Genomic DNA, 13664 nt, shown 5'->3' with positions numbered 1-13664 from the left:
TTCTGGTTTCCTGCGCATAGTTCTGTGCATACGCAGAATCCCTACAACAACGCCTGCTGCAGATCTCATTCAGAGGGCAAAGAAACAACGAGTGGCCTGCAGCAGCTCTCAATCAGAGGGCAATGAAACAACGAGTGGCATGCAGCAGATCTCAATTAGAAGGCAATGAAAGAACGAGTGGCCTGCAGCAGAGCTCCATCAGAAGGCAATGAAAGAACGAGTGGCCTGCAGCTCTCAATCAGAGGGCAATGAAACAACGAGTGGCCTGCTGCAGAGCTCCATCAGAAGGCAATGAAACAACGAGTGGCCTGCAGCAGATCTCAATTAGAAGGCAATGAAACAATGAGTGGCCTGCAGCAGAGCTCCATCAGAAGGCAATGAAACAATGAGTGGCCTGCAGCTCTCAATCAGAGGGCAATGAAACAACGAGTCGCATTGTGCAGATCTCAATCAGAGGCCACTGAAATGACAAGCGGCCTGCTGCAGATCTCCGTCAGAAGGCAATGTGGCCATGAGTGGCCTGCAGCAATCAATCAATCAATAAGCTTTATTTCGATTTAAAATTAAATCATAAAAGCAATACATTTAAAAGAAGAGACCTCCCAACCAATCAATATAATACACAGTATTCAAGTTCATTACAATGAATTAATATACAACTCCTCTAGTTTTACGCAGCCTGCAGCAGATCTAAATCAGAAGGCAATGAAACAATGCGAATGCTGCTTAGGCTCCCATTGGAGTATCCCACGTGCTGCAGGTCACCGTCAAAGGCCACTAGCGCACGCCGAGGGCCTGCTCAGGCTCACACTGGAGTACCCCAAGTGCAGCAGGTCACCATCAAAGGCCACTAGCGCACTCCGAGGGGCTGTTAAGGCTCACACTGCGTTCGGTCCTACACCTAAAGAAAAACACTTGAGTGCGCGAGCTGCAACTTCATTTTCAGATGTAACTGATACACATAGCTTTATGCTTAAGTGTGTAGAACTTAACATGTTTATTTACTGGCATAAAAAGCGGACAACACCCTCGCCTTCCACTATCTTTCTCCATTATACACCTCAGTGCCTATCACCTCCCCGTGTGGTGTAGGCTTCATTTACACGATACTGCAAGTCAGAGCAAAGAACGTCATCAAACGGATTACTGTTAAAAATATGCAATGCGGTATTGTAATAAAGCAAAGGACGGTCATTTTAGTGGGAAGCACGCACCCTCCTCTAGTGTCTGTGTTCAGAAATCCTTCTCTCAGGCTCAGCCTCCCCCTATTCCCCGGGAGCCAGGGAGCCCACTCAGGCGGAGACATGCAGCTTCGCACGTCCACTTGTTAGCCCCTCATCCCCAGGCCTGGCACGTAGGCAGTGGGTACCGAGGATGGCACCTGGCAAAGCCGTACACGGGACTGGCCGCCAGGGGGCAGCACAGGACAGCTGCAGATATCACGGGGAGGCAACAGGCAGTTCCCTGACTGCATTTGTAACAGTTAAGGCAAGAATATGTTGACTTGTGTAGCAAGAACGTAGAACGGTTGAAAAGGCAACACACTTGGTGTGTTACTTACTAATAAACAGCAGCGGTTGTATGGACCAGGACTATCGTCGCGTTACATTTGTGCTCATCTTTTTTTTTTTTTAACATAGGTCAAAATGCAGTCACTCAAACCCGAACAACCCAACAAAGTGTCCATGAGCAAGGAACCGCTCACCCCATTAGATTGTAAAATGCAAATAGTTAAACTAAGTCTTTACAGAGTCGAATTCCTATGGCATATTTATGCATGAAAGTTTGGCTTACATGTGCAAAAGTTGGTTTTACACTCTAAAAGGCTTTACTTGCATGAATACTTGTGTACAAATCTACGTGTGTGCTGGAAGTCATCCAGAAGTGGTTGTTTAAGGGCAGGAAAGAGTTTGTGCCCACCAACAAACTTGCATCTTTAAGAGTATTCACCAACTTCTCTCCAACCCATTCCCAAACTGGACAGAGTCAGAAAGACACTCCTGACAAGTGCAAGAATAAACAACTTTTTCAAGGGTTAAAAATGGACTACACGGCCATAAAGCTAGGTGTAGGGAAAATAATTTCTCCAGGGAGGGAATATTTTCTGCTCTAAGCAAAAATAAATAAGATTTAACAAATGAACTTGCTTGGTAGATAACCATGAGAAAAAAGATATGCATATAATTGCCGTTTCGAAAATGGAATTCACAAAATAGAAATAGGACTAGAAACCAGAAAATACCACAGATTTCCAGCTCTACTTGTGCAGAATCACTTGACTTGCGTAAAGTCAGACATCTGCACAGGCCTTAGCGTGCAATTTTGTGACTTTGAAACGGAGCCCTCATTGTTGCCCCCATTATGGATTTACGCTGCTTTTCCATTACTTTTCCTTTAAATAGTGCCATACACCTAACAAGGTTTTATTAAAAATGACAGAAATTATACAGTTGTCCTTAAAAATGTTATGATAATTTAGCAACACTGTAGGTAACCTTTGTCTATTTTTTCACGTTGTATTATTTGGTACATTTTATTTTTAAAGCAAACAAACTGCACTGTAGTTTAGCAACAAAACATTCAGTCTCGGTCCTTGCAAATATTCTTTTGGTACATTGTTTACTTTCAATATTCAGTCACAACGTGTGCTTCCGTTTTTCTGCATACATTGGTATATGAAAGGAGCAGTCTGAGCATTTTGAAAAGGTAATAAAATGTTTAATTTTGCAAACGTGCATACATTTGAACCACTGACAGTAACGCATGCTATGCTAACATCTCACTCTACTCCCTTAGGAAGCTCTTAACAATGGGAGCAACAGTAAACTCACAACTGGACTATGCCAACAAACATTTGCAACAAAGGAAATGAACAGCACGAGCCAGCTAGGGAAAACCACGCAGTGTATTTATCAAAAGATTTTTCCACCAAAGAGCTCATAACAGAATTCTATGTTATGCCAGTTTTTGCCGGAAAAGCCAAAGACTGTGCCTACCCTCGCTAAAGAAATATTTTTAAAAGTTATTCTCAGTGCCTACTGACACCCAAGACCTACTAGCCAATGTATTATACAAAATCCTTAGGCTAAAAGCCAGCAATGTTAATTTACGATCTAAAATCAATACTTAAGCAAATGAACACCGGCCAAAAACACTGTTCATGCACAACCTCCCCCATTAAATCGACCGTAGAGTGAATTCCTCAAATAAATGCTATAAAGTAGGGTACAAGGCTGAAAAGGAATGATCCCTGATGAATGCTGCTTTTTAGGGGAAGGGCATTAGGCAATAAAGACATTCTGTTGGATCAACTACCCCTTCCCTGACTTACAGAAGGGTCGTGTGCCCACTGGCAAGAACTGAGGCCATGAGGGGAGAACACGTCATAAGAGATCCTCAGCCACATGTTAAAAAGAGTCGTTATCTGTCCTTAGTGAAGGGTAATCCTTCACAATTATCTACCAGTCATGCACCTGTTGTACAGCACTCAAGGGCAGAACGTTAGCTCCTCCCAGGGTCAGCTCATGCCACGTTAGTGCGTTATCCAAGACCACAATCTCACACACTCACATTAGAAAACAGAGGACCAAGGAAGTGACTGCGTTGTCTCATTGCTCAAGAGCTTGCCTGCAATAATTTAACTACACTTTTCCATATTTCATTTTTTCCATAACTACCATGAAGACTCTGCTGCCCGTCCTCCTGGAAAGTGAAAGCGTAACTTAATTAAAACTCATGTGGGAAAGAGGGCGAAAGAAGGGAGGGGAAATGCTTGCAATTTTTCAGTATTCAATAGAAGGTATCAGAATACAGGGACACACCAGAGCTCACATTTCATAGCCAAAGAAGTGTCCTCTTTGTACATTCAAACTTAACTATCAAGGAAGAAACTGGGTAGGAATCAAATACAGAAAATTCGTTATATTAAGCAAGTCCCGAGAAGAGAAAGCAGCATGCCAAAAGAACCAACCTCAGCAGGTGATTAACCCCCTTACTACATAAAGGGAAAAGTGCTCACCTGCCAACAGAAAAGCACACACCAGTGCTGCACCTTCTAACCTACTTCATTACACACTTTCCTGGTTTACTAGACCATACTTCAGTAAAATAACTATACTCTTCATTACAAATCAAACTCCTTCTGAGTAAACATTCATGAAATTTCTAACTTCTCTAGCACATCTAAGCATTTCAGTCATAAATCTCAAATTCCTTTTTTGCGTAACCTCCTTTTGTACTCTCACAATATCTAACCTCCCCCACCCATGTACTTATCCTTTTGTTCCCACTTACATGAACTCACTTTAATGAGCACACCCAACTCATTTTAACTTAATCTGTCACTGGAGGAAATGCCTCAAACAGTTTCCTAAAACCAAAACACTAAACCAAATAAACACCAAATCTACAACAATAACTATTAGCCACTGACTTGATCATTAACTACGAGTTGCAGAGTAGCGTACTAGCCGCCATAAAGCGCTTCAGCACCTCGTCGGGGTGGAAAGCGCCATATAAATGCAATTACAATACAACTCAAGATCCCTAGTCACTAAGATAATAGTGCAGCAGCAACTTTGAGAGCATTGGTTGCCCTCATCCCCAAGAGGGGTCTGCAGCATGCACCATCCTTACAAAACAATAGAATAATAACTGCAATGCTTCTACGTGTATTAAAACATCCACAACACTTAATTCAACAAGACCAAGAGACCAGTTCCCCTTCTCCAACACAAAAACGATATCACAAGTCACAATTGTGCCTTATCAGTATATTACTAAAACATGTTAACAACTGTTCCATCCAGTATCTTCTGAGAACACAAGGCTTATATGCAATTAGGGCATGGGCACATAAAACCTTAGCAATCCTGTAGTTCAACATGGTGTATACACCGTGGAGATGTAGAAGCCTCAACTTATAGAGCAGCACCACTTTTAAGGACACAGGATCACAGCAGAACCCACCTCTGCGTCCCCTAGAACAGAGCAGCTGTTGACAACAAGAATATATAAATAACCCATCATCATTCCAAGGACAAGGCAGCTGCACACCTTCCTACTTAAACCGAACAGGGAACGAGAGCATCCCATACGCACCCCATCAACAGCAGCAGCACCCCTATTGCCCCATGTGGGAACAGACAAGAGGACCTAAGGCGCACATGTGCCAAGAAGCATCTCACTAGCCTAATAGAAAAAACAGCAACGTTCACTAGCAATAAGTAACACCCACCGCGACAGCCTCCAAAAGGAAAACAAAAAACAAACTTTCAGTGCAACTTCTTGACAGCTGCCAAAGTTCCTCGGTCCATGCGTGACTAGTTTGTCCAGTCATGTTTTTCCCCTTAGAATTCGTGCACTTGTAGTCTTATGTAACCCAGTATAAAAGCCAGGGCTACCAGTCCCAGAATTCCAAGAAAAAAAATGGGATTGGCCTAACTAGTCAGACATGGACCTGGGAACCTCGGCAGCTAAACGACTATCGCCGAGCAACAACACCGGCACTCTCCTAGGAACAGTGCAGCCGCTGGCAGTGGCCCCACAGATCCAGCAACATGTGAGGCTCCTCGGGCAGTGGCCCCACAGACCCAGCAACCTGTGGGGCGCCTCAGCCAGTGGCCCCACAAACCCAGAAACCTGCGGGGCGTCTCAGGCAGTGGCCCCACAGACCCAGCAACCTGTGGGGCGCCTCATAGCAGAAGAGCCCACAACCCCACCCTGCTCCAACAACAACGCAGCCGCACCCCTACTTTGGCGCCCCTCTTCTTTCCGAGAACAGTAACAACAGTTAACATCCCTCACTGCCCTCAACGAAGACGAGGTGAAGGTGGGCTCCACCCCCTCCCAGGAGGGGCCACAATCAACACACCACTGCTGAGGATCTGCCCCTCTACCACGGGCGCCTACCTAGGGCTCTGCGCGCAGGGACCAGGCTCCACATGGCTTCAGCTGTTGCTGCCGCGAGTAAGGCGCTCCGTTATAGCGCTGCGAGGCGCCACCTGGAAGGACCTGGATTTCAATGTCAGGGGAAGGGGGCGGTGCGTGCTGCCACCCGACCAATCAGAGAGCCCAGCAAACACGTGTGGTACGTCAGGTCCGGCCAATCCATGACTGGGGCGGCCGGCGCCATCTTGAAAGGGGCAACTTCGCTTCAATGGTTAGCGGCTTTGGCACAGATCTGTGCAGTTTCTTCACCTTCGTGTTCGAACCAGTTTTTCATCGAAGTCTCATTATTTTCATCTTTAAGCTTCTATTGATTTTTTTTGGAACGTGTTACTTATAATGAACAGAAACATTTGGCAGGTGATGCTTGTGGAGGATGTTCTCTTTTGTCAGTGGACGGGTTTATATGCAACTACTACGCACCTATAATTGTTTTCCCTCTTCTATGGCTTTACTATCGCATTTCTCCTGGCCTTGCTCGACTCATCAGTAAATATTGTGATTTGCACAATGTAGTGTGAGGCTTGTATAGACCCAGAGAACATGTTAACATTTATTAAACGTGTATGTATCAACATTTATTTATTTGAAAGACAAAAAATTTCATTATGTTATGCTGGATTTCTAAAGCAGTCATGCACTCTCCTGAATCTGGTTGCCAGGATGCAACAAAAAGAGTTGTCGGAAATTAGCTGTCTTAAAAGAGTTTTCATGAAGGTGATGTGAGGGTTGTCACGTCACAGACCCAGATGCGAAGTTTTCAGACTGCTATGTGTGAAATTTCCATAGTTCCCCTGTACATGCACGCGTCTCCCTACCCCATTATTATGAGGATCGGCTATTGTAATGAAGTGTGTATTTACTATTCTAACACCACTAGCGCTTTGATGGTAGGGAAGGTTATAAAGCGGACTGAGGCAAATATAACTGCACTTTTAGTTTTTAGATACACTCTCTCGAAAGTACCTAAACACACTACTCAGACTACTGGGACTGGTCCTCACAAAGATAGTGTTTCTGCTTCTGTAAGGGTTTAACCACTCGTTGTGAGGACCATCAGTAATTACCTGAAGGTAAAAGACCAGCAAAAACACAGACCACATTATTTTATTCTTTTTTAACCAGCGGCGTAGCTAGGCCTTATGCCATCCATGGTGGCGCCTGCATTTGCCACCCGTGGCTGGCGAATGGAAGAGTGGGGAGGGAGGGGGTTGCTGGCGATTCTTGCGGCGGGGACCTCATGTAAGAGTGGGAAGGGGGGGTTTGGAGGCCACCTTCCAAAACTCGCCCTCTTGCTGCTACACTGTTTCTAACCGCTCTTTGCCCCTGCCACGGTGTGACACTATACCCATTACTCTCGGTTTAGTGCTCTGTTGACTGACACAAGTGACTGCCAGGGCAGGCTGAGCCAGCAGAGAGTGACTTGGAAAGTGACTCCTATACGAAAGGATTAAGGTAAACCTACATAAACTGGGTACATTCTGATCAAAATAAGGGGAAGAGTTATTTAAGAAACTAAAACAAGGGGCATATGCATAGTACCACCAGGGGCACCCCTCTGTCCCCCCTCCCCCAAAATGCATACCCAAATAACACACACACAGACTGTTGAGTTGGGTAAAATTGCTGCAGGTTTATTACATAATCCAGATATGTAATGGGTGGGTTATCTTACGGGCGATCCAAGGGCAGGCAACCAACTGGGCCGCCTGCCCGCCTGATGAGCCGGGCAGCGCGGGAGCGAACCCCGTCTTTGCTGCCATCCAGTTGATTCTTTCTCCGATCACGTGCCGTTGGTAACTTCTACTCACGCCCCCCCTCTTGGGGCGGAGCGTCGCATAGCAAACCCCCTGGTTGTTCAGGCCCACAACCGCCCGCAGGACTAGTGGGGCGCCGACACGGCTTCCGGGACCCTCCCATGAGGCTCCTCGGTTTTGGCTCAGGCACCCCCTATGGTGCCGCGCAGAGGTACCCTTTGTACCGGCCTGCTTCCAGATCGCCCTGTAACTCCGCCACAGCCCTGGAGGCGGCTCACCGTTGCAGCCAGGGCCCCCCACCAACCCGCTATAGTCTTACCTGCAACCTCTCCTGTCTAGGGCTTCCTGCAACTAGCTGGAAAGGAACCATCCCTGCAGAAAGAAGAGGTTGAAATTATGCCACCTTATGACACTTTGACAGCGCTAGCGGGACTCAAACCCTTGTCCTGTGAGCGTGGAGGGCGACAAAGAGGTCGCCAGGAGGGTGGGGGAAGGCTAAATAGCCTCCCCTTCCCCACAGGGGCCAGGAAGTGACGCGCTACTGCGTCCCATCCGGCCAACATAAGGAGAGGGGGGACACCTTTCGGCGTCCCTGCCCCCTCCCCTTGGGAGGGGGTGGGGAGGGGTGACTGGTACCCCGGTGGCACTAGGGCGCCGTCTGCTGTAGTGGCCCCCTGCGGGGGCCGCGGTCGGCGGCATTTCAGCACCTCTTGCAAGAAGGCATTTGAAGGCTCAAATAAACAAGCATTTGTAATGCAATCGGTCTCACATATTGAAAGTTAGAGCTATTGGCATTCTAAATGATAGTTTTTTTACTTGTTTTTTTGTTTGCAGTGGAGTGGATGTATGTTGTTTGTATTGGTATTATGTGGTTTGTATTGGAATTGTTAGTTGTGGAATTGTGTGGGGTGGAATTGTGTGGTGTGTAGTGTATTTATGTAGTGGAATTATGTGGCATGGTGAATAAATAGGGGTGAGAGCTGTATAGAATAGATTGAACGGAAGATTGAGAGGGATAGGTGGTTTGTGCATCGCTCCCCCTACCTCACTCACAATTCAAATGTTTACCAAAATGTCGAGGTCGCTTTTATACATACTTAATTTTTTTTCTATACAAATAAAATTGCATTGAACATATGTAAATAGAGGACAAAACGTGTATTCCTTTGCCCAGAGTGAGCTAAGCGTGAGGCTTGGCTGCACATAATAAGAGAAAAGCAATAATGCAATTAAAATGATTAGTTTTATATTTATACACATCTGACGTTGTGGAAGAAGAAGACAGATATGCAGAGTTTAACTTTATTTTAGACCTGCTGCTCGTTGTTCTGTTAGAAATATATTTAATTTGTATGATAATATTTACAAAAAAGTGGCAGCGGCTCTGTTAGTAATCACAGTGAACCGTGTACATGGGGACATAAACAGCGGCTCACTTACAATTTGCAATACAGAGACCTTAACCTGTGGAAACCCTGCTACCCAGGGCAGAGAACGCATGTGGGCAGTGGCACTCTGTCCACCAGACCTAACTGCCTTGTGTGTGCATCCAACCATAAAACCGGGGGCATCCGGTGTCTGCCCCGAAGTAATGTGGGCACTACTGGGTGTCAGGGCAGAGTGCTGGCCCTGTGAGAGCCCTGCTGACCCAGGCAGAGAGAGCATGGCAGTGCCAGTGCCCTTCTATCCTTCAGATCTCAAACATGGCCCTAAAAACTTGGAGCAATTGGTGTGTCGACTCAAGAGCACCAGGTACTAGTGGCTTCGAGGGGTGTCAGAGAAACGAGAAATCACTACGCCCCGCCCCCTGTATAGAGGTACACAAACTGAAGCAAAAGTGAGCACATGCCTTCATGGGAAGGAATGATTCAATCTTACAGTACCGGACGCACACAGATCATTAATGTGTGTGTTTATATAAACCTATAGTGTGCGTGCACACGTGCCTAGAAGGCTGGTTGACGGAAGTACCGACTGTTCAATGAAAGGATAGACAGACAGACTGACGGACGAACTGAATTGTCACACAGTTAGGTAGGTAGACAGACAGACGGTCGCATGGATAGATAGCTAGATAGAAAGATAGATAGATAGATAGATAGATAGATAGATAGATAGATAGATAGATAGATAGATAGATAGATAGATAGATAAATAGATGGCTCATTGTGAACATTAACTGTAAACTAATTCCAGACATTTCACAGATTCCACCTCTAAAGCAGTGAGTCGCCCAGGACGGAATTGATAGAGAAATAAATAAATGAAGGACTGAATGAAAAAAACAATAAAAGTCCTTTCATCTAATTGTACTGTTGTTTCTAGAGCGAGTGTGATCTGACGGATGAGAAATGGTCCTCATTTTCCCGGGCTCCGTTCCTTGGACTTGCACACTGGAGAGATGACTTGGTGAATGCCACAAGGGCTCAAGAGGGGACAGCAGCTCAAAGACACTCCGAGCCTCTTCCACCCCACTGTCTAAACCAAAAATGTGTCTCACTTCTAAATGTACACAATGCAACTTCCACATTGAACTTGCACGCAGACTGGGGCTGCCTGACCTGTGCACTTTGGGGAAGCCATTTCAAAACAAACAGTGGCTTCTGAAAAGAGGCCAGATGCAACATCTGCATGATTCCCCCACCCCACAAAAATACGCACAAGCATGTTATTTTATAAGGGAGGAGTGCCAGGAACGGTTCTGTTTTTTAGAATACGGAGGGTTTGAAAACCAAGTGGGAGAAGGGACAGAAACAAAAACTCTGTCCAAATACTTACTAAATAGGGTGCTCTGGGTCATAGTAAACCCACATGTTCATCGTCCGCCAGGAGGACGAGGAGCTGGTGCTTCTGGGGCATGGACGGGCAGAGGGGAAGAGGCTAACAAACTTCTCCCTTCTCATATGTAGGCACATGCTGGGACGGCGTCTGGGTAGCGTTTAGACCTCTGTGATCAATATAAGCCTCCAGTGTAACTTTGCCCCCGCCCTTTGTGTACTAGTGGGCAGAGGGGACGCGTGTGCTATGCCGAACACCCTTTAAATATAACTGATGGAAGTGCACCTCTGCACCCGAGTTGTCAAATAAACCAGGGGGCAGGCGATGTCTGCCCAGAGATAACGTGGGACTAATGCAGGGACTGATGGGATACAGGGACCGCAGGGACATTTGGGCGAGACACCAAGGATGCGCTTGTCTCTGGGTGTGATACAGGGAACGCTTTGACCGCTGGGCAATACAGAGAGGGTTCGTTTGATCCCTGGATGTGATACAGGGGTCGGGCATCACTGTTTGGACCACTAGGCAGGACACAGAAGTCACGCATAGGCTCTAGGTGTGATGTAGAGCCAGCATCTCAATCGTAATTTTTTCTCTAAAGGAGTTTTCTTAGTGCTATTGGTTTCTTAACACTGGAAGTAGCTGAAAGAAGTGAGAGGTGCTATTCACTTGGACCACTGGGCGTTACACAGCTGGTACCATGACCCCTGGTTGTGACATAGGGTGTAATTTGGACATTAGGGAAATACTTGGACCTTGGAGAGTAAGGTGCAACTTTTGCTTGGCCAAGGCGGGCTTATAGTTGTCAAGTTGCTCCTTCTCCACGTAAATTGTTGCTATCTTTGTCTCCAAACCAATATTGACAGACTATCAGGCTCACTCAGTCCGGTGTACCTCCCAGAGCCTCCTCTCATCATTGAGTGGCATGCGCTCGGAGTGGGCTAAAGGTTTTTTGTACAAAGTCATCATTTTTTCCTCTGTCACTTTCTTCTCTTCTATTTTCATTGTGGTTTTCAGTTGATGCATTTTTCTTGATGTTGTAGTGCTGATAAAATTATTGCAAATGTGTTTCAAGTTGAATGTTATGTCTCATTTAGGCTTCTATGTGCATATTAAGGAATTGCCACTTTTCATATTTGCTATTCCAATGCTTCAAGTACAATTCACACTGTTTTGAATTAACCATTGCACTTTCTTACCGGTTGTTATTTAGCATATGTGTTGTTTCATGTATTATAAAAGTTGTTTTGAGGCATCATTATCCTAAGTTGAGCTCATAGTAAAAGTAGTTATTGCCGGTATAATTCCTTGTACATTTTTACCCCATAATCAGAGTAAAATTTAGGATTATTTAACAAGCCTTGAGAAGTTAGAAGTGTACTATCCTTTAAAAAGTTTCCAAACCCATCATGGAGTTGCCTTTTACCCACATGCAAACTAGATCCCCCATGCAGGCTAAAAAGTTAGATCAATTTTGCCATGAATGGCATGCACGCACTAAGAACCATGCGTTCCCCTGTCCAGAGGGGGGAACCTGTGACACCAACATAAAAGAGCACACCAGTACACACATTCAACCAAATGTGTAGGGTAGAAAAACGCTAGTGGAGAGGCACTGTTAGAACTTTGGGCGTCTCTAAGGTGGCCCCGTCTACCATTTTGTTCCAGAATTCAAAAGAAAGGTGTCCGTACCTCCCCCACCGTATGCAGACGTGGAGGTGCTCTCTCTGATTCTGGCTATTCCTGAACTAGGTCACCCAACCCGCTGATTGAGTAGGCCAAAGGGCCCCCCACCGAGCAGCGAACCACTAGATCCAGGACTGGGATGTCATCCATAAGGTACATAAGGAGCAAGAGATCCAGGACATTGACTTACACATGCCTGCTGAGTCCCCCGAGGCTAGGCGGGGGGCTGGCCCAAGGCACATAGGGGCATTGGCAGTGACTAACAGACCGCGCATACCCCCAGAATTACCAGGCTCACCCTCTGTCGCCACTCTGGCACCTCCCCGAATGCGGAAGTGGCACAAACAAGATTGGCTGTCACTATGCGGTGTGTCCCCATGCCCGAAGTCCCCTACTTGCTGCTGAATGTGGTGCCCAAGTGACAGACCATCGGAGGGAACTCAGCACACCCAGAAAATTATACACTACCCCAAGGAGGTGCCTCCTCCGGCCACATGGGAAATGTCCCAGAGCCGGAGGGGGACTGGCCACCATATGCACCCCGCACGCAATTTCCCACCAGGATGGACCAAAATCATGAGCGAGCCCGGAAAAACTCCACTAAGCTGGTCCCTCACAAACTTAGTTAAACCAACCCCAGGCCGCATTGACTGCAAGCGTGCAAATGGCACCAGTCTTGAGAGGGACCCCACCGAGGAACTCCAGACGGTTCTGACCAAGTTATGGCGGCAGAGCTCAGGACGACTGGTGGCAGCCAAACCCTAGAGAATGTTGCTACTGCCTCAAAATGGCCAACCTGACTGTCCATTACCATCTACAGGCTTATTAGGAGCTAAGAACAATACACCTGGGCTAGTCCCTGCAAATTCCCCAGGGGAACAACCTTTACAACGCAACTTTTACAACGCACTACACTTACAACGCATTTTTTACAACGCAAAATCCATTACAACGCATTCCATTACAACGCATGACACTACAACGCATTTTTAAAAACTACCTTTACAACGCATTCCATTATAACGCCTACTACCTTTACAACGCATACCATTACAACGCATAATATTACACTACACTATCCAACACTTACCCTACTGTTGCACCCCCTGGAGTTAGAATAGTAATTTTTACCCCTATACTATCCAACACTTACCCTACTGTTGCACCCCCTGGAGTTAGAATAGTAATTTTTACCCCTATACTATCCAACACTTACCCTACTGTTGCACCCCCTGGAGTTAGAATAGTAATTTTTACCCCTATACTATCCAACACTTACCCTACTGTTGCACCCCCTGGAGTTAGAATAGCAATTTTTACCCCTATACTATCCAACACTTACCCTACTGTTGCACCCCCTGGAGTTAGAATAGTAATTTTTACCCCTATACTATCCAACACTTACCCTACTGTTGCACCCCCTGGAGTTAGAATAGTAATTTTTACCCCTATACTATCCAACACTTACCCTACTGTTGCACCCCCTGGAGTTAGAAT

The 13664-nt window shown here is 46.1% G+C and overlaps 1 protein-coding gene across 1 annotated transcript in view; it reads right to left on the bottom strand.

Annotated features, from left to right (window-relative positions):
- Positions 1–6068, bottom strand: part of FAM162A (family with sequence similarity 162 member A) — a 77493-nt gene extending 71425 nt beyond the window's left edge. Inside the window, exon 1 of the mRNA XM_085621022.1 lies at positions 5911–6068. Coding sequence (XP_085477148.1) covers positions 5911–5944 — 34 coding nt within the window. The 5' untranslated portion in view covers positions 5945–6068. The remainder of the gene's footprint in view (positions 1–5910) is intronic.
- Positions 6069–13664: the final 7596 nt, after the last annotated feature.

The sequence above is a fragment of the Triturus cristatus genome, chromosome 8, assembly GCF_964204655.1.
Source record: "Triturus cristatus chromosome 8, aTriCri1.1, whole genome shotgun sequence".
NCBI classification, from domain to species: domain Eukaryota; kingdom Metazoa; phylum Chordata; class Amphibia; order Caudata; family Salamandridae; genus Triturus; species Triturus cristatus.
This window is presented reverse-complemented; position numbering and strand designations above follow the sequence as displayed.